Genomic DNA, 27,101 nt, shown 5'->3' with positions numbered 1-27,101 from the left:
CAGAATCTCAATATATTTACAGCAATATTTTAGTATATTTGAGTTGAACTGTAACAGTTGTTGACTAAGCCTTTCGCCCCCTTTGAGTAGATGTCGGGAACAACAACATTTTTTTTTTTTAAATCCTGGCAGCCCAGAAGGCCAGACGTTGATGTGTGCACGACTCACATCAGTATGATACTCTACAATGGGAAGCTTTCATCACTGCCCTGCAGGTTCCTCTTACATAAGGGAGTGAAGTTTGCTGTCCTGAGTGGGTGTCTCATCATCTCCTGGTCATGATGTCAATGCCTGGGACAAGAGGTCACTCTTATTGATTGCTGTGCAAGCAGCAGCTGGCTGTTTAGAGAGATCTGGGACTCCAAAAAAGAAGCAGAAGCAGCTTGCATGCATTGAACTGAATAAGGATGGATCAGAGGGGCTTCCACTCCATGCCAGTGGTCCTGTTATTTGTGGCCACTTTGGTATACGTCACCCCAGCTGTCAGTGGACTTGTCAGGGAGCACTATGTGGCTGCTGTGACAATGGACTGGGATTACAGCAATGGACAAGATAAAAGGTAAATCCTTTAAAAATAAGACATTGTGCAACCGGATAGCCTGTACTGGTTTGGTAAAACTTAATGGGGTCTGTTTATCAATGTTATCATTCAAGATCCAAACATTTGCCTCCGACTCACATGTTTTTATATAAGATTTAATTTAAAAAAATGTATGAAGTTTATGTGAATGTTGGATGAAAACATTGATAAATAGTCCCTATAACAATGCTTTATTTTTCATCATGTAAAGTAACAGTAAGTTCAAAATTTAAGCATGGTTGTACATTATTATTATTATACAGGACATGTAGCTGATTTCCAAAAAAAAGTGTACTATGAAATGTTTATTTTCTTGGCTGCTAAATTCAGTTTATATGAAAAATGGGCAGCACAGTGGCTAAATGGTTAGCACTTTTGCCTGGCAGTACTAGGGTCGTTGGTTCGATTCCCAACCAAGGCACCACCTGCCTGGAGTTTGCATGTTCTCCCTGTGCCTGCGTGGGTTTCCTCCAGGTGCTCCGGTTTCCTTACACACTCCAAAGACATGATGGTAGGTTAACTGGATCCTGTCTAAATTGGCCCTAGTATATGTATGTATGAATGTAAGTTAGGGACCTTAGATTGTACACCCCTTGAGGGTTAGGGACTGATGTGAATGTACAATATATATGTAAAGCACTGCGTACATTGACAGTGCTATTTAAGTACCTGAAATAAAGAAAATGTGTGATGTTTCATCATTATGCCTTTCTTAGTCTGGTAATTTTGTGAAAAGAATTAAAGCAGCCCTTTAACAGAATTCAAAAGAATTTAACAAATTACAAAAAAAAATTAAAAACATAAAGTTGCTGATGGAAAAAGAAGTTGTAAAAATGCATGTAGGTTTTGGCATTTTTAAACACACATTAAGCTGTTATTGTTCATGTACTTATGTGTGCATCATTTCATGTCCTTCATTTCCCTGTATGCATTTTTACGTTATTATTGTTTTATTGATTTTTTACAGGTATATGCTGTAGTTTTACATATATTGTACATTCACATGAGTCCCTGTCCTCTAGGAGCTTACAATCTAAGGTCCCTAGCTCACATTTATTTATTTCAGGTACTTATATTGCACCGTCAATTTTACACAGCGCTTTAAGGGGTGTACAATCTAAGGTCCCTAACTCACATCCATACATACACATACTAGGGCCAATTTAGACAGGATCCAATTCACCTACCAGCATGTCTTTGGAGTGTGCGAGGAAACCCACACAGGCACAGGGAGAACATGCAAAATCCAGGCAGTTGGTGTCATGGTTGGGATTCGAACCAACAACCCTAGTACTGCCAGGTGGAAGTGCTAACCATTTAGCCACGGTGCTGCCCATACATAGACCCATACTAGGACCAGTTTAGACAGGAGCCAAGCAATCTACCAGCATGTGTTTGGAATTTGAGAGGAAAACCATGTAAGCACAGAAAGAACATGCAAACGCCATGCAAATAGTGTTGTGTTCGGGATTAAAACTGACGTCCCTAATGCTACAAAGCAAAAGCGCTAACCACTAAGCCACAATTTATTGTCATGATTATTATTTAAAATAATATATTATAATTTCATGCATATAATATATGTCCTTGCCTGACACACACATTGATGCCATAATCCTCACACTGTCTGTAGCGCACTGCATTGCAGAACAGAGATGTGAACTTTCATTGTTTGAACTTATTTGCACTATCTCCACTTAGCTGCACTGACCTATCATTTTGTGACACTTCAAGAAAAAAGAAGAAAAAAAAAGTGCAATATGTTGGAACAACACATCACACTTCCTTCAGTTCCCCTACCCAAAACACACCAGCAGGGGCGGACTGACCATTTGGAAACTCGGGCACTGCCTGAGGACCTGGGGTCAGTAGGGGGCCCCATGAGATGCCACTGGTACCTTTTTCATAGGCTTTTTTGAGTTTTGGCAAGGACACAGGGGCCCCATGAGTTGTCAGTCCTCCCCTGCACACCAGTGTGCATGTATTTTTCTTGCAGGCTGGGGTGATCAAACTCTATGAAAATGCCATTGATGGGTTCTCTCTGCAGTAGCTGACTGTTGTGTACTGCCAAGAACCAATTACACATTAACAAAGAATTAAAATTGGAGAAAAAAAAACTGAGCACAGAATTTGAGTTGTTGCTTAAAGCAACCCCATCAGAATTCTTGTTTAATTCTTCCATAAACTAAAAAGTGAACTTTGGTTGCTATGGGCAATATTTTTGATGTTGTCTACAGTTTTGATGCATCAACCCTAAACAAAATTTAGAACAACCTGTCAGTATTTACTATGTCTCCCTTCTTCACAGTCATCACAGCATACTAACATTTCATGCATCTGGATAAGCAAAAAAACAGACAGGGGTTTTAACTCTTTTCTGCTAAATATAAAAAAGAAAAAAAAAAGAAAAAAAAAAACCTTTTGGCTATATGTAAACTTTAACCTATGGAATTAGCAAAGCACAGGTTCTATGGGGCTGATTTGCTCAACATGGAAAATACAGTTGCATACTCATTTTCATGCTTATCCCCCCTTCCCGTAGAAAACTGTGTGTGTGTGTGTGTGTGTGTTAAAACACATACAATTAAAAAAAGGAACACAATATGAATCCCACGTGCCTGCAGCCTGTCAACAAAGTCTATGGCAGGAGGTATTTGGATGGGGCTGGACACTGCACTGAGTGCTACATGCGTTTAGGGCCCTGGGCATTCAGAGACAAATGCCCAGAATGCAGAAGAACTGTGTTCTGGGGCTCTTAAATACATGAGGACTTCACAGATCACTTCTCCTGCATTTAAATATACCAAATGCTGGAAGCCACTGACAATGTAGCCCTGGAGAAAGTATTTGTTGCAGTTAGTTTTGCAGTGTCCTCTGATAGAACCATACATATGATAACAAAGCATTTTTCAACCAGGGAGCCCAGGCACCCATGGGTGGCTCCAGGTTTCTTCTTCAGGGATGCCTTGGCAAAATGCCTAAAATTTGCCCAAAAATTGTATGCAAGCCAGTGGATGGATGAATCCGGCCTTTTAGTTAAAAGGTCTTCATTGTGCACCATTACAACCTTCCAGCCCAGCGCCAGATATAGGGGTGTGCTGGGGTGGGCTGTACCCCCCCCCCCCAGATTTTAGTTGAGCCCTCCCCCCCTCAGGTCTCTGAGAGTGTATCCATGATCCATGAGACAGTCTTATGGGGGCAATTGATGTAAAGGAGCACTCTGATTGGACAATCCATGTATGGATGTACTGTGATAGGGACACCTGATGTAAGGGGGTAACTAATGATGGGGTAACTGATCATATGTAAGGGGACACTGTAATAGGAGCAGTTGATGTAAGGAGGGACTTTGATAGGCACAGATGATGTAAAGGGGCACTCTGATGGGGACAGCTGATGTAAGCGGACTCTGATGGGGACACCTAATGTAAGGGGGGATTGACAGGGACCCTAATGTAGGAGGGGACTCTGATGGGGACCCTGATGTAAGGGGGACTCTGTTGGGGAAACGTATGTAAAGGGGCACTCTGATGGGGACTCTGATGTAAGGGGGAACTCTGTTGGGGAACCTTATGTAAAGGGGCACTCTGATGGGGACTCTGATGTAAGGGGGAACTCTGTTGGGAAACCTTATGTAAAGGGGCACTCTGATGGGGAACCTTATGTAAAGGGGCACTCTGATGGGGACTCTGATGTAAGGGGAAACTCTTATGAGAACTCGTGATTTAAAGGGGGACTCTGACACCTGATATACGGGGGAAAGGTTCTATTTAAGCTCCCTAATCTAATGACAACCTAATACTTACTAGTATTTCCCAGGTAATGAGACTGTGTGACAGACTATCAGTGACTCACACATAGAGTCGACATTATGCCCCTTGACTTTTCTTCACTGCACCCCCAGATCAAATAGGCTAGATCCGGCCCTGTTCCAGTCACCAGCGTCCTAACAAACAATGACATCATTGGTTGATAAGGAGGATGTAGGGTGCCTACACAGCATCTTTGTTTGCCATTTTTCATCTGCATTGGGGTCACTTTAGCGGAGTGAAGGAGAGAAACTGAGGGGAAGAGAAACAATGGAGTACTAGTCAGTACCAGTGTGCAAAGGTGTATTTACTTTAGATGTAAAAAAATCACCACACACGTTTGGTGTCCAACGTGTGTGGGTGTTGCTGTGTTATGTAAAACTAGTTTTTTACATTTCAGAATGGGGCGCCTGGAGAATGTGATGTTAATGGGTGCCCTGACGTAAAAAAAGAATGAGAAACACTGTGATAAAGTTACAGTCATCAGTAAAATGTCCCTGAAATGACAGTAAAATGTTACTATCTACAAAAAAGAGGAATGTGCTGATGCAAGTGACACATTTGTTTTGTAGCTTAGCAGAGAAGAGTCATTATGGAAAAAGACAAACTGTAAGGCTCCATTCACACTACACTGAGCGTTTTTCAGGTGTTTTTTCAAGCGGTTTTTTGGGGCGTTTTTGAGCGTACTTTTGATCAGATTTGCAAATATTATTGGTGTTTTTTCAGGCATTTTTCATTTAGGTGTTTTGCTGTGGTCAATGGAAATAGCTGCTGTTTGAGATTAAAACACCTGAAAAAAACTCAGATCTGCCTGAAAAGTAGCGCAAGTAATTTTTTGAGTGACAAGCGTTTTGCTACAGGCGACAGAATGCTCAAATTTAAACAGGGGTCATTGGAAATAATGGGATTTTACTTGTTGAGCGTTTCCAAGCGTCAAGATTAGAGCTGAAAAACGCTCAAGTGTGAACAGGACCTAAGAGTTTGTATTTTACATCTTTTAGATTGTAAGCTCTCTGTTTTTCCTGTCAATCACAGCCAATGAGGAGAGGGAGGGGACAGGGCCAAGCCACAGCTCTGTGTTTGAATGCACACACAGAGCAGCGGGTGCCCCCATAGCAAGCTGTTTGCTGTGGGGGCACCCAACAGGAGGGAGGGGCCAGGATAGCCTGCCTTGGATCCTAGAAGAGGAGGATCCAGGCTGCTCTGTGCAAAACCATTGCACACAGCAGGTAAGTATCAACATGTTTGTTATTTTAAAAAAAAGATGAACCTTTAGAGTCACTTTAAAGCAACAAATTAAATAAAATTCATAAAAGCATGTATTTTTAACTCAAAAAGTACTTTATATTGCTCTCAGCCTCCTCTAAATCTCCAAATTCCTTTTTTTCCCCTGCTGTGATATGACTTCCTGTTAAAGGGTGGCTATGTTCATTCTCCATGTTCCCACTTTATGTAGAAACATAGCTGCCCTTTCTTGTGCTCTCAAGAGACAGACTAGGGACTATGGGATTTGTAGCATACTCATACGTTCACACTAGCTTTGTCAGCAGACGTCAGACAGGCGTATAAAAATTCTGCACATGGCAGCACACAGTGCTGTTCACATGGAAGCATTAGCGTCACGTCTCACTGCATCGCAGCAAAACTGACACCTCTTGTTGAATCAGGAGGAGTTGAAGTCTCCTATTCAAGTCTAAGGTGCCGCTCCTCAAACGACTGGTAGGCGTTTGCGAGGCGGTTGCAATTCAGTCGCGGAGCGTTAATACCATTTAACTTCATTATAGGCGTTTGTGGTGCGGTTTTAACGCTTGGCAAATGCCTATCAAGTGCCTCAAAACCACGCATAGGGCGTTTGAGGAGCATTTGAGGGGAATTAAAAACGCTTCCCAAATGCCTGTCTAACGCCTGTCAAACCCCAATTCTTAAAGCCCAAATTAACTTTGTGTTTAAATCAGCTAAATACATTCCAGGTGCATCAGGCCTGAGTAGAAAAGTGTCTAACTTACCAACATGCTGCAGAGAAGAACTCTTGCTCTCCGTGGGGAAGCAGCGGTTTCTCTGCAGAGATCCACCATATTCTCTATAATGCTCCACAATCAGCAATGCTCATACTCCTGGTGATTGCAGAGCTCTAGCTCACCTCTGACACAATGAGGATTGTGTGTTACATCTGCAGAAAGATTGCTGTATCCAAAGAAAGAACAAGAGGCCTTCTTTGTAGCATGCTGGCAGTGGACAGGCTTTTCTATTCAGGCTGTGGCTGCTTTCCAAAGAAAACAAACTGTTGCTTGTCTCCTGGAGCGTTTTATACTGTGCATTCAAAATAAAGTTTCTACAGTTTATTCCCACCTTGTTGCTGACCCTATGTGATTGACATATTTAATTGAGCAGATGGAGACCGCGGGAATGCCACGGTGAGATTTATACTCCTCCTGGAATATGTTATAAGGGCTGTAGAGTTTTTCTTTGATATGTGTGATTCATATAGCTTTGCACACCTTTTTTATGCACCTGGAATGTATTTAGCTGTTGTAAACTAAAAATTCATTAAGACTTTCATTTTTTTCCTGCAAAATGCTTTAAAGCCTAAGTCCTCATGCATATTGGATGTTTTTACAGTGGCTGTTTTTGGCTTTTGATGTTTTTGGATGTTTTTTTCTACAGCCAGTAAACCCCCCAGCATGTTATCCTGTGTCCATGCACACATAGACTGTAATCAATGATTTCTGGCAGGGTCGTTTTTTGGCAAGAAAAAAAACCCAGGACTAGTGGGATTCTAGAGGAGTTTTTTAGCTGTAAAAATGCTCTAACGCTGAAAAACACGGTAAAACGCCCCCAAATTTTTTTTTTTTTTTTTGCTAAAAAAAACAAACAAAAAAACAGCACTAGAAAACGCAAACTCGAGAAAAAGATGCTAAACACGGGAAACTGCTAATGCAAAAATACTAATGGAAAAAGGCTAAAAAAAAAATGGTTTTTAACTGGACTTTACACAGCTAACGGCTAACGTTACCAGCGTTATTAAAACACCCAGTGTGCATGAGGACTTAAAGTGGAGCTCCACCCAAAAGGGGAAGTTCTGCTTTAAGGACTGCTTCCCCGATCCCCATTAAGGATTGGCACCTTTGGGGGACGGGGGGGAGCGGGTACCCGAATTTGACAGGTACCCTCTCAGACTTCCAGTCAGATTGCCTAGGCCGGGTGTCGGCAACCCGCGGCTCCAGAGCCGCATGCGGCTCTTTTTCATCTTTGCTGCAGCTCCGGAGCACACTGCCCACCAGGTGACAGGCAATAGGGTTTCAGTGGTCGGCAAGCCGCGGATCGCAAGCCACTTGCGGCTCTTCTGTGTGCCGGGCGCCCGCTCCCCTCCCTCCTCTCGGGCGGCCGCCTCAAAAGTCAGGACTCTTTTAATCCGGCCCGCGGAGCGTGGAACATTAGCTGTCAGGATGTAGGCGGGGCAGCCAGGATGTAGGCGGGGCAGCGTGACGAACTCCTCTCACAGTCCGCCCTGAAGACCGGAACACAGCGCGGGAACACAGCGAGAGGAACGCGCGGAGCAAAGGTAAGTGAATTGAGACAATATGGGGAATTAATTACTATAGGGGGGATGAATTACTATGGGGGATGAATTATTATATGGAGGATTAATTACTATGGCGGATGAATTACTATGGAGGATGAATTACTATATGGGGGATGAATTACTATGGGGGATGAATTACTATGGAGGATGAATTACTATATGGGGGATGAATTACTATGGAGGATGAATTACTATATGGAGGATGAATTACTATATGGGGGATGAATTACTATGGGGGATGAATTACTATAGGGGGGATGAATTACTATATGGGGGATGAATTACTATGGGGGATGAATTACTATATGGGGGATGAATTACTATGGGGGATGAATTACTATATGGGGGATGAAGCTAACTGCACGATCCTGTATATAGCATTAAGGTAAGAAACAATATATGCAGTGTCGGATTTGTTTTAAATGTTGCAATGGTTTTGCGGCTCCCAGTCTTTTTTTTCCCTTCGGAAACGGGTCCAAGTGGCTCTTTATGTCTTAAAAGTTGCAGACCCCTGGCCTAGGCAATCAGAAGCGGAAGGTGTCCTCCCTCCCTCTCTCCCTGTTGTCTTTTGGGACACGTGACAGGTCCCAGAAGACTACAGGACCATTCATGAAGCGCAGCGCTTCTCACGCATGCACAGTGGGTAGCCGGCTGTGAAGCCGCAAAGCTGTCACAGCCGGGTGCCCACACTGAAGATGCCGGCCTCCTAGAATACAGGACAGCCGGTGAAACTGGCTGCGGGGGGGACACACCACGGGTCCGAGGGACAGGTGAGTGTGTGCTTTTTAAAAGTCAGCAGCTACAGTTTTTGTAGCTGCTGACTTTTATTTTTTGACAGGGTGAGTGGAACTCCGCTTTAAGAAGAATTATTATAAGCAGTAGAAATTCTTGCAAGATCATGATGGAAGGGTTTTTTCCCCCAACAGATTGATGTATTGTTGTACTGTGCATAAGTAAGATGAGGCACATGATGTCATGCACTCCATCTTGCATATGGTCATTTGACAACACTGTGAGCATGCTTGTGACGTACTTTTGAAAATGGCAGTGTGGGAGTGGGGACAGAGGTAGCACTGAGGTAGCATGACAAGTGAAAAAAGAATCACATAGACTATACAAAGGGGTTGATTTACTAAAACCGAAGAGTGCTGAATCTGGTGCAGCTGTGCATGCTAGTCAATCAGCTTCTAACTTCAGCTTGATCAGTTAAGCTTTGATAAAAAAACCTGCAAGCTGATTGGTTTCTATGTAGAGCTGCACCAGATTTTTCAATCACCAGTTTTAGTAAATCAACCCCTTTGTATTGTCTATGTGACTCTTTTTATGTTATGTTTGTATAGGAAAATACGTTCATATTTTATTGGCAGCTTATAGAAGGGAATGGTCCTCTATAAAGTGTAAATGAAGTCTTTCTTGGAAAAACTCATTAAACAATGATCAATAGCGGTATACGGAGAAACAATTTCCTAAAGCAAAAAAAGAATGTTTTGTAAATACCTTTTTGATTTCTTTTGTAGCACCCTCCTCTAGTTAGGCAGCTAGGTTAAATTTCGCTTTTGGCTTCACTGTAGTGAGTAGAGCAGTGATTGTTTCTGTCTGTTTAGGGTTTCCTGAGTTGAGTGTTTGATTTCTCCCACCTGTCTCTGAAAGAGGATTCCAGATGGCAGGGAGATTCAGATGACCAGTGTGAATATTTATCATGTTGCAGCCAATCCCTGGAAAGAGGCATCTAGAAGGTGGCTGTGGAGGTGATAAATGTTTGAGAGGCCATTTCCAGAGTGTTCTTTCCTCTTGGGAAAGGGATAGTCCCAGTTGTCCTGGGGCTGCTTCCTCTTGGAGAGAGCCACTGAGACAAAAGGGTGAAGTCTTGGCCTCCTCTGCTGCTGGGCTGAGGGCCTTGAGAAGATTGCCAATTGATTTTTGCTGGAGGGCACTGTCCTGAAGTAATGGTCTGGAGAAGTATTTTTTTTCTGTCCCTCACTGAGGATCTACCTGGGGTTGCTGGGTGTCAGACAGCTACTGGGCACTGTGAGTAAAGACCTTGCTGTGGAGTATTAGTTGTGCAAGTGCCAGAAGGCAACTAACTGCCAGATGATCGTTTTGGAGTATCCTATGACCCTAAACCCTTCTCCTATTGAAGTTCTTCAACAATAAATACCAATTAGATTACATTGGGAGACCTGGGTATATTCTCAGCGGCCCCTGAGTGCTATTTAGTGCTGTATCCCAGGCTCCAAAGGGTAGGCGTGGAGATTCTTTGTGACGATTGCCAGCTTTTGTCAACATCAAAAACCCTGGCTGCTTTCATTTAGAAAGCAGCACCCTGGAGCTCCCAACTAGAAGACAGAGATGCAAGCTGACCATTCTAGTACAGATCTGCTTCCATTCTTGTGTGGTCAGAGTGAAACAGAAAAGATGGGGAACTGTCAGGACCACCAGGTAGTATTTCATGCCCAAGGAACAAATAAAAATACAACTGCTTGCATTTGCAAATAAGATACCAATCTACGAAATCTTTTGGGGTAACATACACTTTAAATAATATATTTTTATACAGGTATATACATCAGAATAAAAAGAGGGACAACTGAGGAAGAAAAAGACAGACAGAAGAATTTGGTTCCAAAGAGGGAGGGTCTCTCCTGTTTGCTTCAATTTACATTACAGTACATTCGATTTTTACTGTGTGCATTTGTATATTAAGATCGAACTAAACCCTCCTATTCTTTACATGGTACCTGCGATCATAGCCTCTGATTGATCTATAGTTTCCATGGTGGTGCACATGTGATCAACCATTTGATGGCTTGATATTTTGGTTGAGAACACAAGCAACTGTGACAGTTATTATTTGAGGCATGTCTAGCACATAATGGCTTTGGGAGACAATTAAATCAATGGGATTTGTTCGGATTTACACTCTTTTTGTTCCAATGTATGGAAGAGTAACTTGTGCTCACTTATGGTCCTATTCAAAGCGGTGAAAAGATCTACAAGGTACTCTAAGATCTGAGAATAGGAACAGGAACTGCTATTTTAGAGGTCTTTAACAGAAATATAAACAATTGCTATCAGAGATAAGTAAGGAATATTTTCTCTGCAAACCAACTTACAAGCCTTATAGGAGGTTTTCCTTTACTTTCCTATTCAGAAAAAGATGATGCCAGGGATAAATGCATGGAAAGAAAAGGTGAAAAAATGCATTAACAAAATAAAATCTTTTTAATCTTTTAAAGTAATAATAAACCCTCTGAGTTTTTAACACATTGAGAAGAAGCACGTCAAGGAGTTAATAGTGGACAGTGCAGTCTTCAGTTAGTTTGAAGAAGGGAGGGGAAGGAGGAGGGTGGAGCAGGGGAGTGCCTTGCCAATCTAGGCTATTGGGCTGTGTGTTTCTATGGATTCACACAGTGTAGGAGACACAACTCTAGTCTCTGAATGCATGGGTGGCTCTATAGGATGCTGCGAGAGAAAGAAGCCACCCTGAAACAGCCAAACTCTAGTAACGTCCATGGCACCAGCTTAAACTGGAACATAGAGGAGAATTAGAAGATAAAAAAACCTGCATACTCAGTATGTGATTAAATCAACTGCTGAAAATACTTAAAAAACTGAGGGTTTTTACCCTGTTTTTGCTAAAAAAAAGTGCATTAAAAATATTTCCATTTGTATTCTATCTGTTCACAATCTCTGTGCTGCATTTTTAAAAAACCCTGTTTGCTGCATCTTTGGTGCCCTGTTTGAAAAATGCACCGTCCATTATAGTCAATGGAAATGCACCAAAAACCCTCTGCAGGCTTTCCTCAGGTGACCAGGGATTAAAATGCTTCTAAAACACACAGGTTGCATTAAATTTGAATGCAACTAATTAAAAATGTGTTTAAATGCAGGTTATATGCATCACAATGATAATGCCCCTACTAACTGGGTTTGCAATGATATGTGGAAGACACAAAATTGATTTAATCTACTGGGGAGTTTTGTTTTGTCAAACCTTAAATGAACAAACTGGGGCCTCAATCACAATATGGCGCAGAGACATCAAGGGCACAAAAAAAAAATTTTTTATATATGTCCTGTTCACACCACAAAACTAGTATCACGTGCAGACCTTGTCTGCACAGGAATCTGCAAAGTGTATAAAACTCACTGAAACGTGCATGAAAAATTAAGTAAACTCGTGAAATTTGCATGATTTTCTTATCAGTTTTTATGCATGTATGGTATGAACGAGGCCTGAAGTTAGAAGCTGATTGGCTACCATGCACAGCTGCACCAGATTTTTCGCTCTTCAATTTAAGCAAATCAACCCCAATATGTGTTTGTGAAAAATGCATACCACATTTTTAAGCACATCAGAGCAAACGGACCATTAATATTCATTTACGTTAGCTACTAAAAAGTATCACTTTACCAACACTTTTTTGTCTTCTCTACCGATGATGCAAGATAACGGAAAATTGTATACTTACCTGACGGGAACTTTTCTTTTTTGATCTTAAGCATAACAGCATGTATGTATGGGTAAGCTCACCCCCCCCTCCCTCCCCCAGCCATTTCCAGGGCCAGTTATACTTTATAAATGAGTCACCTTCTACAAACCAGGATTTTTTTTAACTATACTCAATGCAAAACCCTAGGGAGGCTTAAGCCCTGCTGTCATGCTTAAGATTCAGGAAAGGAAAATTACCGTCAAATATGTATACAATTTTCTGTTTTCCTGGCGCAAGCATGACACCGTATACATATGGGATGTAGCATGCACCAAAAGAAAAACAACAAGGGAGGGCAATCCTGAAAGTGTTTTTTTTTTCAATTGTTAGATCGATACAGTACAGAATGACCAAAATCTACTTTAGTTAAGGCTGCTGGATCCACTTTATAATGGGCCGGGAACGTATTGAATGTAGACCAGGTCGCACCTCTACATATTAATTCTGGAGATACTCCTTTGAATTCTGCCCACGAGGCCGCTATACCTCTGGTAGAGTGAGCCCCGAGATCCTTGGGAGGCTCCAGCTTTCTTGCAAGATAAGCTCTCCGGATGACCAGCCATGAAGCCAAAGTCCTGGTGGATGCTGCAAGCCATTTCTTCTTCCCATCTGGGATGATGCACAGGTTTTCCATTTTCCTGAAAGATGATGTCAACTGTATGTTTAGCTTTAGGACTAAACCTACATCCAGTTCATGAGGTGTTGCAGTCGAATCAGCTTAGAATGTTGGAAGGACGATGTCCTGATTGCGATGGAATGATGTATTAACTTTGGGACAATAATGTGGAAGAGTCTTTAATACAACTCTGTCAATGAAATGGCAACAATAAGACGGCTGGCAGCCTAAAGCCTGGATGTCTGCCACCCTCCTTGCTGATGTCATGGCTGTGAGATATACTGCCTTGAAGTTTACCTTCCATATTGACGGGGAATAGCTCACCAGGAATGGTGACTGGGATAACATGTCCAACACCACTTGCAAGTCCCATGGAGGGACAAACAACCTTTCTGAGGGATGGATTATAGCGCATGCTCTCAGGAATGGGAGCACTAGCTGATACAAGGCCCACCTAATACCTGTTAGTGAAGACAGGGCTGAAACTCTGAGTGTGTTTTCGTGCAAGCCCATCTCAAGGCCTGGTTGCAGAAAATTTAGTACTTGTGACGATGGTACCAGGTCAAATCCTTGTGATTTGCAAAGATGGCAACTTTCTCCCAGACTCTGGAATAGTATGATTTGTTTTGGGAACTCTTGCCTTCAGTAAGGTTTCTACCAATGATACTGAGCAACCAGCTTCTGTTAGTCTTCGCCTCTCAATCTCCAGGCAGCTAGGTGGAGCTTTGCTGGATCCATTGCAGCTCTTACCCCTGCTGCAGTTAATTTGGTATCCCTGAGAGCAGGACTGGAGGTTCCAATGCCAGAGATTGCAACAATGAGAACCATGGCCTGTGAGGCCATAATGGTATAATCACTATTACTAGACCTGAATGCATGCATATCCTGCTCAGTGGCACAGGAGGGAACACTTATACCAGTTTGCAGACCCACCTTGTGCTGAGTGCATCCATTGCTTCTGCTTCTGGGAACTTCAGACACGATGGGAAAACATTTGTATTTCGTGCTGGTTGGAGTTGCCATCAGGTTCAGATCTGGGTATGCTCACTTGTTGCAAATCCAGAGAAAAACTGATTGGTCCAGGGACCATACAATGTTGTGTAAGGTCTTGCGACTCAAGGTGTTAGGAAATTCTGAGGAGCTGCAATATAAGCTGCTGAGAGATGTGACAGGTTCCTCTGGGCTCAAGTCAAAATTGGTGTCACTTCAGCCAAGACAGTCCAGCTCTGTGTTCTGCCCTGGCGAAGCACACATGTGACTGCTGTCTTGTTGTCCATGTGAAGTATCATATTGGCTCCCTAAGTATGACTCCAAAATGCATTCAACAAAATCACATTGGAAACCTCGGTCTGGTTGCTCTCCCATCGGCCCTGGACTAGCAGACCATTGAGATGGGCACCCCAACCGAATTCCAAGGCATCCGATGTGATCACTAATGGTGGGTCCAGATTCAGTTGATAGCAGTTGAAGAGATTCAGTGGTTACTTCCACCAAACGAGAGATCACCTCATCGGATCCTCTGGTGAGTAGAACGACTCTTCCACTATCTGAAGAACCCTATCTGGAATACTTTCATCCACAAGTGGGCCCTTGACCATCGGAATTGTGGAAGACAATGTCCCCAGCAGTCTGAGGCACTGAGCGGCTGGACCTCAGATCTTAGAGCAGCCCTGACTTTCCTCCTATAACCTTAGATATTGCAGTTTCTAATTTGTTGCCAAATAGTGCAGCACCATAGAAGGGGATGTGAACCCAGTTTGACTTAGAAGAGGTGTCCACTGTACATGGTTTGAGCCAAAGGGCTCTTCTTGCCATCATCAAAAAAAGCATAACTCTGGCTGAACAATAAAGGGAATCAATGGCGGCTTCTCCCACAAAATCACCTGCATGCATAACGTCCCCCAACGTTTTCAAGATTGAAGAGACTTCTACTCCTGCTCAAAGATCTGCTTCTGTCTTCTCAGCCCACATTCTTAGGGCTCTAGTCACTGAGGTGAGCGCCAACACTGGTCTACAGGAGCTGCCAGCGGATGTGTAAACTCTTTTCATATCATCAACCATCCTACTATCAAGGGTATCCTTGAAGGATATGGCATTGTCCATTGGCAGTGTCACATGCCTAACCAGCCTAATTACTGCCGCATCCACTAAAGGTGGTGCTTCTGGTGAGCACACTTCCTCCTGCTTCTGGAAGAGTGATACTGACGATAAGGGCTGCAAAGATTTAAAATCTATTAGCCATTTACTCTTTTGAAAGAAATAATATATATACTTTATACCTACCTGACCCTCACCTTATGTAACGTGGCTGGTCTCTGGAAGAGTTCATCACTGAACCTTAAGGGAAGCTACAGAACAACAACAACTGAGCCACTGTTGTACACACACTAAACAAACAGCAAAGTAACAAATAAAATACCTCCTACCTGCAAACCAGCTGAATCCCATGCAGCACTGACAGGTCCCCAACTAAACAAAATTAAGGTAAGGATATAAGTACTACCATAAAAACATAAGCATCAAATATAGCAAGGACCAGCCGCAGCTCACCTTGCACTATGTGCTCCCACACTTCCTGTCTGTGCACCCGCGTCCTGCACCCTGGCTATTGATAAGGTCTGGAGGAACTCTGCCCCTCCTCCAACAGGTGTCTTTTCAAAGTGGTTAATAGCCCGGGCAGCCATGGGGCTCTCAGCCGCTGTTTCCTGCAAACCAGAAGTCACCACAGCGCCATCTTGCTACACTCAGCCGGCTGGAAGTTCAACAGGCACCATCTTGGAGAAGGCAATCCACCGCCTGGCCACTGGAAGTCAGCGAGAAACAATCTTGGGAGAGGGCAGCCGCCCAAAACTAAGCCACATGGAAAAAAAGGCACTTTTTACAATTTGGCTAACAGAATGCAGGAACAGTAACAGGAAACAAGCTGTCAACTACCCCATGCGGGGCCTGCAAAAGATCATGTACTAACCTTGCACTTGCAGATGGCTACCCAGAGACCAGTATCCTGTACCCCAGTACCTGCATATGGGGGAAGCCTCCCTCTTATAGCAGCTTTACACCCTGTACAGAGGAAGCTTCGCCACAGGAGAGGCTGAACCTGTGCGGATAGGCCAGATTAATCCGGCAAGGTGAGGGTAAAAATTCTAAGTTATATAGTTCCATAACAGTAAGGAAAAAAAAAGGAGAATGCTGCCTCTTGGGAGGCTCATTTATATAGTATAACCGGTACTGGAATTGGGCAGGGATGGAGCCTACCCATACGTATACGCTGTCATGCTTGTGTCAGGAAATGTTTTTATGATTGAATTCAGTGAACTTGTTTTTTTTTTCGACTAGTTAGCTATGTGGCCACTGCATGAAGATTTTTTGTTGGCCATATCAACCAATCACATTTGCGACATTTTGCACCCTAATCACAGGTGCTAGTTATTCTTTATATTGCATGTTTTTCTTGTGATAGCCAATAACTTATGCATTTAAATCTTGTCTTGTTACGCAGTTCCGATAATGTGTTTAAGAAGATTGTTTACAAGGAATATGAAAAAGACTTTGTTGCATTAAAACATGGCTCAAAACTGTTAGGTAAGTTTCTTTAAAGAAAATGTAATGAATTTTCAGCATTTGACTGAACCACAGAAGTTGGCTTGAAGTTTTTTTGGTTTGTTTTTTTTTAATCTCTTATGCTTTGGCAAAGTTTAGGTGGACATTTTGCAAACACACCATTGTGTGTTCAACCAGCATTCTACAAACAGTATCCGACCCTATGCAAACAAGGCATTTTGCCTTGTCTTTGCATTGGGACTGCATTGCACAACACTGCCCAACACAGCACAGCAGGGCTGATGTGAATGACCCCTAAAGAAAATTGACTAGCTTATCTGGTGTGGAGATAAAATGTTTCCAGGATCCATAAATCATGTTTACTTTTTTTCTTAGTCCTCATGCACACTGGACATTTTCTACAGCTGCTGTTTTTGGCTTTTTTTTAAAGCTAGTAAATTCCCCAGCATATAATCCTATGTGTCCACGCACACATCGTTTTTTTAGCTGTAAAAATGCTCTAACGCTGGAAAATGCAGCAAAACGCGGTAAAACATGGTAAAACACAAGAAACCAGCGTTTTTTGAGCCAAATTTTTCTTATGTAAAAAAAGGCAAATGTGGAAAAAGGCAGCTAAATGCTAATGCAAAACTGCTAAAAAAAAATGCAGAAAAACTTTACGTGGCTTTATACAGCTATCGCTACAGACGTTTTTAAAACTCCCAGTGTGTATGAGGACTTAGAGTTGTTTGTATTAATATCAGAATATTATATTATGAATGTTTTGCATATCTACACATCATTTTAACTACTTGCCGACCACAGATAGCCGAATGACGGCTGCACTGCGGCCGGCCAGTTCTGGGTGGACGTCATATGACGTCCTCCCAGAACGCGCTCTCCTGCGCGCCCCCGGGGGAGCGCACCCGGCGATCTCCGGTATCGCTGTGTCCTACGGACACAGCTGATCACGTGACATGGTAAAAGGCCAATCTCAGCGGCCTTTTACCACGTGATCAGCCATGTCCAATGACACGCTGATCACCGGGAAATGCAATTGCCGGTTCTCGGCTACACTTTCCTCACGCTGTCAGATCGTGAGGAAAGTACTGCTGAAAACCGGCAGTTGTCAGAGCGGGGATCGGCACCGATCATCAGGGTCACTGATCATCAGTGCCCTGATGATCGGTGCCCAGCAGTGGCACACACAAGTTCCTCCTCCTGTGCCCAGCAGTGCACCCACCTGTGCCCAGCAATGCACCCACCTGTGCCCAGCAGTGCGCCCACCTGTGCCACCCAGCAGTGTCACCACCTGTGCCCAGAAGTACCACCTACCTGTGCCCAGTAGTGCCACCCACCTGTGCCCACCAGTGCCACCCACCTGTGCCCACCAGTGCCACCCACCAGTGCCCATCAGTGCAGCCCAACAGTGCTGCCAGTCAGTGCCACCAGTCAGTGCCCAGCAGTTGTGCCAGTCTGCCCAGCAGTGCCGCCAGTCAGTGCCCAGCAGTGATGTCAGTCAGTGCCACCTATCAGTGTTGTCTATCAGTACCCATTATCAGTGTCGCCTATCAGTGCTACCAATCAGTGCCGCATATCAGTGCCACCTATCCGTGACACCTCATTAGTGCTGCCTATCAGTGCCGCCTATCCGTGCCACCTCATTAGTGCCGCCTATCAGTGCCGCCTATCAGTGCTGCCTATCAGTGCCCTTCAGTGCTGCCTATCATTGCCCATCAGTGCTGCCTCATCAACGCACATCAGTGAAGGAGAAAAATTACCTGTTTGAAAAATGTTATAATAGAAACTAAGAAACTTTTTTTTTTTGCACTTTTTTTGCTTTTAGCACAAAAAGTAAAGTGCCCAGCAGCGATTAAATACCACCAAAAGAAAGCTCTATTTGTGAGAAAAAAATGATAAAAATTTCATATGGGTACAATCTTGCATGACCGCGCAATTGTCAATCAAAGTGCGACAGCGCTGAAAGCTAAAAATTGGCCTGGTAGATAGTGGGGTGTAAGTGCCCGGTAGGCAAGTGGTTAATACATACTTCTTACTTTAAACTCTGCTATTTTCATTGTTTCAGTAAACTATTAATGATATCCTAGAAATGTTATAAAACAGCAAAAAGTGCTAGCTTCATTTTACTGTTACTTTGACAAATATTGTTTTACACTCTTGTCGGTCAACGCATAATCTTCTTATAATTGCATTTCCTGCTGCTCAAATCCTAAAATCTTTCTTTTCCAAGAATCCCTGCTGCTAAAAGATTTTGCTTCTGGTGATGACCTTACACTTAAAGGCTGATAGGCATGAGACTTTTAATTACAAGCTCTTATATATAGCGCGGTCAGAGGTAATTACATTAGAACGTTGTCTTATTAAAGAAGGAAATTCCAGCAATCCTTTATTAAGCCTTAATGGCTGGAAAATTCCATTCTGGTCAAAACTACATTGTATGTAATAACATAGCACAGCTTCACAAAACAAACCTCATGTGAAAAAAGGGAAGAGACACTGGGCTGTATTCACAAAGCGATATTATGCTCTTTAAAAAAAACCTCATAACATTTTTCAAAAACCTTTTGGCAATTCACCAAAAAACTCTACTAAAATAAGGTATGCGGTATTTCATCAAAATATGCAATATTTATTTAATTAAACCGTGCAGTATTTTTCTCATGCGATATCCAGTGGAATGGATACAGTGGAGAAGAATTAGAACCCCTGTCAATTTTTTATTGCTAATAAAGAAGTAAAATGGTTTCAACCGTAGAAATATGCCAACTCACTAAGTCAGTGCAGTCGCTGCAGCATATGTATTGATACAAAAGAAAAAAGGTCACTAGAGTACTAGTCAAAGGGAAGCTGCTTTCACAGTACACACATGGTGTAGCAAAAACAACTACTAAACCCAAGAGCCTGCTTTTACTATATCTAGTCTCCCACATATAGTACACATAGTTACATAGTTAGTCTGGCTGAAAAAAGACAAAAGTCCACCCAGTTCAACCATAAAAAAAAAGTTATAATCCTACACCCACAGTTGATCCACAGGAAAGCAAAAAAACCAGCAAAGCATTATCCAACTTGCTCCTGCAGTGGAAAAAAAAGAACACAGAACATGGAAGTGCAATTATTTTAGTAAATATAAACTGCTAAATACCTTTTCTCATCAGCAGTTAGAGCAGTCTTGTGACTTCTATCGGTGTCCAGCAGAGCACTGGTTAAAGCTTGTAGTAGGAGATTTCTTTCTGCTATAGGAGGATGCAGAATCCCTAACTTCTGTCTGGACAGTGCTGATTGGTCCTGTGCTGATCACATGTACTCTCCCCCAAAAAAAAAAAAACCCTCTCTAGCAATAAAACGACAAAGAGAGGACAATCCCCTGCGCTTGAATGGAAAATCCCTACCCCTCAGCTGCTAACACCTCCCTTCAACCATAAAGTATAAATAATCAATATATAATGGTGTAGCGCTAAATAAATACTAACATAAGTGACCAAAATCAGATACAAATATAATGAATAGATAATCATAGGTAAAAAAGTGTACCAATAATAAATTAGTGCACACACACAATCAATATAAAAGGATAACCCCAACTACGGGGATCAAACTAAGTGAATAACATAATTAGTGCATGTGTACACAAAAACACTCTGTGAAAATAATATATATATATCCACTAATAAAGAGTCCACACGCTGCCCCAATATTGTTGATTAGTGCTCCACAGCAATGACTTGCGTGTAAATAAACGTGAATCCAGTGCCAACAACTCGTAAATCCAAAAACATCCAAAGTGCCCCCTCACTTGCTTGCAGTGACCACAAGGGCCAGTTCATTTTATTTTCAGCCCCTCCAAATTATTACCTATGTACTTCCTGTGTGGTCACAGGGACAGGTGAACTACTATTACAAGTACCAGGGGATTGGAGTACTCAGGAGGATAAAAGTCTGTGGGATATCCAGGATGGTCCATCTGATGGTGACGAGGCTATTCTTGAGAAAGCGTGTCTTACCCTAAAGCGAGCTGGCCCTTGTGGTCACTGCAAGGAGGTGAGGGCTTCAACCTTGCAGCATTCCTGGAGACTTGGCTGATTGATAATTCAGCAGGAACTGCTTTTCACACTGCTTTGTCATTGAAAGAGATCATATGGTCCAGGGCAGACCACTTACACTGGAAAACCTTCCTCACCCAATGGTCATCCGTTTACTCACTACCATGACTGAGATGTGGCTCTTCATGCAGCCAGATCTAAAAAATGCCTTTGTGTCAACAATGCTGCAGTCTCCCTGTTTCTGGACTATTCCACCAAAGCTTGGAAGCTCCAAGCAGAAGTTATGGGATCATGCTCTACCTTACGCCATGTTGTTTTCTGCTACGCTGCAGATGACCCATCAAGGCCAAACACATTTCTCTACTTCTCCAGAAAGTGTCCTTGCATGGCTGGAACCAATTAATCATACTTTGAGATCTGCTGCCGCCATTTCACATGCCTTATGATCCTGTGTACCCTCAAGATGTTCTGTGTGGCATTCCACTGGACCTGGGCTCTCCTTTTCTTTTTTACAGAGATTCCTTTGTGCCTTTGAGATGTCTGGCTTATGGTTACCTTGGGGTTTCTCCTGCCCAGCTCTAGTTGGAATCTCTACATTTTATTCTCCATTATCTGCCTACGGACATGTTCCTCATCATAGCAAATTGTTTTGGGATAAAGTTCACTCTAATTATTTTTTAGATAGGCAGCAGCGTTTGTTTTCTTCCTTTTGTATATACTGGGACTTTTTTTATTTGTTTTTTATTTTTTGTTGTATGGCTAGGTGTTTGGCTTATGATTGTGTGTGTTGCTATTTTTGTGGGCTGTTTTTGTGGCCTCCTCCTGAAAGGGGTGGTGATTTTGTTCCAGTGGTTATTCCATCATTACTTTTCTACCCTTTACTATGGCTAATGTATCGTTTCTCTCTTGGAACTTGCAGGGTCTTAATTCAAAGTTTTAAAAGGGTTAGAATTTTTTACTAACTTAAAGCCAATAAACCCCAAGTTTTATGTCAGCAGGAGGCACATTTGATGGGTTCTAGGGTTTTAGCCTTGAAACAATATTGGATGGCATAGTCAGTGCACTCCACCTACTCTAACTTTGCCCAGGGAGTATCAGTGCTGATTCGTAAGGGCTTTGCTTGACTCCTCATGTTTACCAACCCACAAGGCAGATATGTGATTCTTCACGCTACTATACACGCCACTCCATTTATCTTGGGTTTAATCTATGCTCCTCTTACAGTGGTGGCCATGGTCCTTAATGAGAATGCTGCACGCTTAATTGACTTCCCAGATTGTCCAACACTTAAGCTGAGTGACTTTAGTGCAGTAATGGATCCCTTGCTAGACAGTATAAAACCCTCATCTACGGATAGTAAACTGCTGGCTAATTGGTGTATGGCCTATAATTGTGTTGATATCTGGCGCTGGAAAGTCCACAGTGCTCAAAAATATTCATGCCAATCCAAGAAGTATAGAGCCCTGTCCAGGCTTGAGTTTTCTCTGGCCTATTTAGATGTACTTCCTTTGGTAAGACATGTCTTATATCTATCTCGAACTCTTTCGGACCACTCTCCCCTAAAACTGCACCTAGTGTTACGACATAGACCGACCTTCATGGTTTGGCGGTTAAGTCCTTTATGGATTTCCCCAGTAGAGGTTGCAGAGCGTTAAAGCATGATCCGCTTGATTACTAGACTCAAAATACAGACATGGCCCTGGTAAACGCTACATCCAGTGATGTACCGGTTGCTGGACTTTCGGTGGTTATACCAGAGTGATGCCTGCCACTTCAGGCATCACCCTGTACCATTTTTTAGAGCTGGCGGTCGACTCTCTTGTAATAGCAATCCAAGAGGTTTTCTACCCATCTGCCTCTCTCTCTCAGGCTCTCCCATCCCACCAGGAGACCCAAGAGACTAGCTGGCACATCCACTGGCTGGCCAAACATGCGAACAAAGCCAGGATTGGCTTTGATTGGCTCTCGGTTACAGTAAACCTAAAGTGATGACCTGACATCACTTCTGGTTTAGTCAGAAGTAAACGGTGCCATTTTAAAAAAATAAAAGCATTCAGAAACACCAGCTTTGGTGTTTTTGAATGCTTTTAGGTACAGAGGAGGGATTTGGGGTCTTATAGAGTACCTGTCACGTGCCTATTGCTGTCACAAGGATGTTTACATTCCTTGTGACAGTAACAACAGTGATACAAAAAAAAATAATTAACAAAGCTGTGTAAAAAGAAATATAATGATACATTGCTAATTAAAAAAAAAATTTAAAGCGCCCGTGCTTGCACTCAAAGGCAAATGCGCACATCGGTCCCGCACGCATGCAAACAGAGATTGACCCACACGTGAGAAATCGCTGCGAATGTCAGATCATGGGCAGTAATCCTAGCCCCAGACCTCCTGTGAAGATCTAAAGTGGTAACCTGCTTTTAAAGCTTCACCTATAGATAGTAAAATTTACGTAGTTTATTGCCATTAGAGATGAGCGAATTATTCAAAAATTCGATTCGGTTGATTCGCCGAATTTGCGGAATAAATTTGATTCGATGCGAATTTATTCGCTGCAAATTTAACTTATTAAAAGGGTTTCTAGGCTTCAGAGAGCCTTTATATTAATGCAGAACACTGTACCTTTAATTTAAATGCCCTTGGAGTCTGCTGGGGAAGAGAAATAATACTGTCAGTCAGTATGACATGCAGATGAGTGCCGTCGATCTTAGAATCACCGCACACTTCACTCATTTGGGCAGTCACGGGGCACGACGAAGAAGATGAAGAAGAAGATGAAGAAGCAGAAGAAGATGAAGAAGAAGAAGATGAAGAAGATGAAGATGAAGAAGATGAAGAAGAAGATGATGAAGAAGAAGAAGATGAAGATGAAGAAGAAGAAGAAGATGAAGAAGAAGAAGAAGATGAAGAAGATGAAGAAGAAGAAGAAGAAGAAGATGTTGAAGAAGATGATGATGAAGAAGATGATGAAGAAGAAGATGATGAAGAAGATGATGATGAAGAAGATGATGATGAAGAAGATGATGAAGAAGAAGATGATGAAGAAGAAGAAGATGAAGAAGAAGAAGAAGAAGATGAAGAAGAAGAAGAGGAAGAAGAAGATGAGGATGAAGAAGAAGAAGAAGAAGAAGAGGAAGAAGAAGATGAGGATGAAGAAGAAGAAGAAGATGAAGAAGAAGATGATGAAGAAGATGATGATGAAGAAGATGATGAAGAAGAAGATGATGAAGAAGAAGAAGAAGAAGAAGAAGAAGAAGAAGAAGGAAAATAAGAAGAAGAAGAAGAATGAAAAGAAGAAGAAGATGAAGGAGAAGAAGAAGATGAAGAAGAAGAAGAAGAGGATGAGGAAGAAGAAGAAGAGGATGAGGATGAAGAAGAAGAAGAAGAAGATGAGGATGAAGAAGAAGAAGAAGATGAGGAAGAAGAAGAAGAAGAAGAAGAAGAAGAAGAAGAAGAAGGAAAATAATAATAATAATAATAATAAGAAGAAGAAGGAAAATAAAAAGAAGAAGAAGGAAAATAAGAAGAAGAAGGAAAATAAGAAGAAGAAGAAGAAGAAGAAGAAGGAAAATAAGAAGAAGAAGAAGAAGAAGGAAAATAAGAAGAAGAAGAAGGAAAATAAGAAGAAGAAGAAGAAGAAGAAGGAAAATAAGAAGAAGAAGAAGAAGAAGCAGAAGGAAAATAAGAAGAAGAAGAAGAAGAAGAAGAAGAAGGAAAATAAGAAGAAGAAGAAGAAGGAGAAGAAGAAGGAAAATAAGAAGAAGAATGAAAAGAAGAAGAAGAATGAAAAGAAGAAGGAGAAGAAGAATGAAAAGAAGAAGGAGAAGAAGAAGGAGAAGAAGAATGAAAAGAAGAAGGAGAAGAAGAAGGAGAAGAAGAATGAAAATAAGAAGAAGAAGAAGAATGAAAATAATAAGAAAAAGAAGAAGAAGAATGAAAATAAGAAGAATTCCAGTACAGCAAAAAGTGTATCTGCAGAGAGCTCCGCTATTTCTGACAGTTCTCTGACAGTTCCTTCACATTTACAGCGGTTGAAACATTGTATCTATTTGTTTCCGAATAAAAACATCTGTATCCTAAATGGAAACAAATAGATACAATGTTTCAACCGCTGTAAATGTGAAGGAACTGTCAGAGAACTGTCAGAAATAGCGGAGCTCTCTGCAGGGACACTTTTTGCCGGCTGTAGAAGGGATGAAAATTGGCCGATCGGGAAAAATTTGATTCGTGCATCCGAAGTTTGCTAATTTTCGGATTCGGTGCGAATCGAATTTTTCCTAATATTCGAAACGAATTCCACTTCGCCAAGTTCAATTCGCTCATCTCTAATTGCCATTGCACAGGCATGTTCAATTTTAAAGCATGACATGTTTGGTATCTATTTACTCAGTGTAACATCATCTTTTCATCATCCTTTGCGTTTGAAAAACCAGTGCACAAATACCGTATGACATAAAAAATTTCAAAACCCACCAATTTATTCTCTAGGACCTCCGCTTTAAAAAATATATAATATTTGGGGTTTCTAACTAATTTTCTAGCAAAAAAAATGATTGTTATATGTGAAGAAAAAGTGCCAGAAATGGCCCAGACTGGAAGTAAAGGCGGTTACTCATGGCTCATATATACGCATATTGTGCCTCTGCTCAGGCTTGTTTGCACTTGTTGGATGGTAAATTGGATACTGTGTGCTCTGACTATACTTCTCTACCTTCCCCAACTTCTCACTGTGCCCTTGTCATGGCACATAGTGCTCTTCAGCTGCATGGAGTTGAAATTACTTGTAAGCAAAAGTTATATCTATCTACCTGCCTTCGAGAGCACAGTAGAAAGAATGAAAAAATGTTGGCCTATCTGTCTTGACTGGACTCTCCTGGCACTACTATTTCAGGTATTACCCTATCGAATGACACCATCTCAGTTCACCCGCTTGACATTAATGAAGCGTTTATTTCCTACTACCAAACCCTGTACACTGACTCATTTACGCTACCCCCAGAGCTGTTGTATTTTTTTTTACTCTGTTAAACATACCACGGTTATCCATGCCCTAATGTCAGCTCTTGGACAGACCTCTGATGGTACACAAAATCACTACTGCAATCCACTCTCTCCCACCCTACAAGGACTTGATGGTCTTCCCATTGAGTGGCATTAGGCACATACAGATCTTTTGGCCCCCAAGCTCTATACGAGTGTGTTCGTTGCGGGTACTTTCCCATCATCTATGAAGGAGACGCTCATTTTAGTATTGCAAAAACCCGGTAAAGGCAAACTACTTTGTAGTTCTTATCACCCAATATCTTTACTGACTTTTGACGTTAAAATTCTAGCCAAACTACTTTCTCTCCATTTTAGAAAACTTATGCTGCCCTACTAACAGTTACAATTTACTTCTGTGAATAGTTCTGTAAAAAGGTATATGTGTCTCAAAGGGAGGAGGGAAGCCTTCACTGGTGTTATTCTGGAAGCTAAATGGAACTGCAATGGTGGATGGGAAATCTTTATTTTAACAGAGACATTTCATGTTCTTTATTGATAAGGGTGCAACTGCGGTGAATGCCCAATAGATGACTCCCTACTCAACACAATGATATGAATACAGAACAAAAGTCATTCTTTCAATTGTGCACCCTGACCAATCTGGCTTTATGCCCAGTAAGAGTACCTTTGATAACATATGATGCCTTTTTCTCCATATTTATGAGGCCATACATCAGAACAAGAGCGGCCTAGTGTTGGCCTTGGATATTAAAAAGGCATTTGATATTGTTAAATGGTCCTCTTTATGGGAATCTTTGTCTTGATTTGATTTCGGCTCCCAGTTTATCAAGTTGGTTCAACTTCTCTATACTCATTCTTGTGCTAGGGTCTGCACTAATCGATATGTGTCTCCCGTATTCTCTCTCCAGCGTGTTACTCAGCAGAGCTGCCCCCTCTCACCTCTTTTATTTGCATTGGAAATTGAAATGCTTTCTATTCCTATCTGGCAATCTCCTGAGGTGGGTGGCATCTGCTGGGGCCCGCTGGAGGAGAAAAGTTTGCTTTACGCGGATGATGCCTTGGTTTACTTAAATGGGTGGTGAAGAATTTTGTAGTAGTCCCTGGTCTTAGAATTGGTTGAGATAAGTTGGTGGTATTTTCAGCAGGCCCCCCTCATCTATGAGTACTTGACTTCTTCTCAATTACAACTATCCCTTACATTCAAATATCTTAGCATCAATATTGCTGCTCACTTCATCATGTTTGAATCCCTTAACATCTCACCTATAACAACCAACATGGAGGTGCAGCCTAAAACTTGGTCATCCTTGGTCATCCTTACCACCTAAGTTTCCTCTCCAAACTCCTCTATGTTCTCTGGGACAGTTTTCCTTAAAAATAAAATGTTCCAAGATATTGACTCTGTTCCTTCC

At 42.1% G+C, this 27,101-nt stretch overlaps 1 protein-coding gene across 1 annotated transcript in view; it reads left to right on the top strand.

Moving 5' to 3' along the window:
* The first annotated feature begins 200 nt into the window (after window positions 1–200).
* Window positions 201–27,101, top strand: part of F5 (coagulation factor V) — a 170,480-nt gene continuing 143,579 nt past the window's right edge. Inside the window, exons 1-2 of the mRNA XM_089665178.1 lie at window positions 201–559; window positions 16,581–16,663. Coding sequence (XP_089521304.1) covers window positions 408–559; window positions 16,581–16,663 — 235 coding nt within the window. The 5' untranslated portion in view covers window positions 201–407. The remainder of the gene's footprint in view (window positions 560–16,580; window positions 16,664–27,101) is intronic.

Source organism: Staurois parvus, unplaced genomic scaffold (assembly GCF_062004578.1).
Source record: "Staurois parvus isolate SC_StPar_1 unplaced genomic scaffold, SC_StPar_1.0 ptg002140l, whole genome shotgun sequence".
Classification (NCBI taxonomy): Eukaryota; Metazoa; Chordata; class Amphibia; order Anura; family Ranidae; genus Staurois; species Staurois parvus.
Note: the sequence above shows the minus strand (reverse complement) of the source record. Positions and strands in the feature narration are given on the sequence as shown.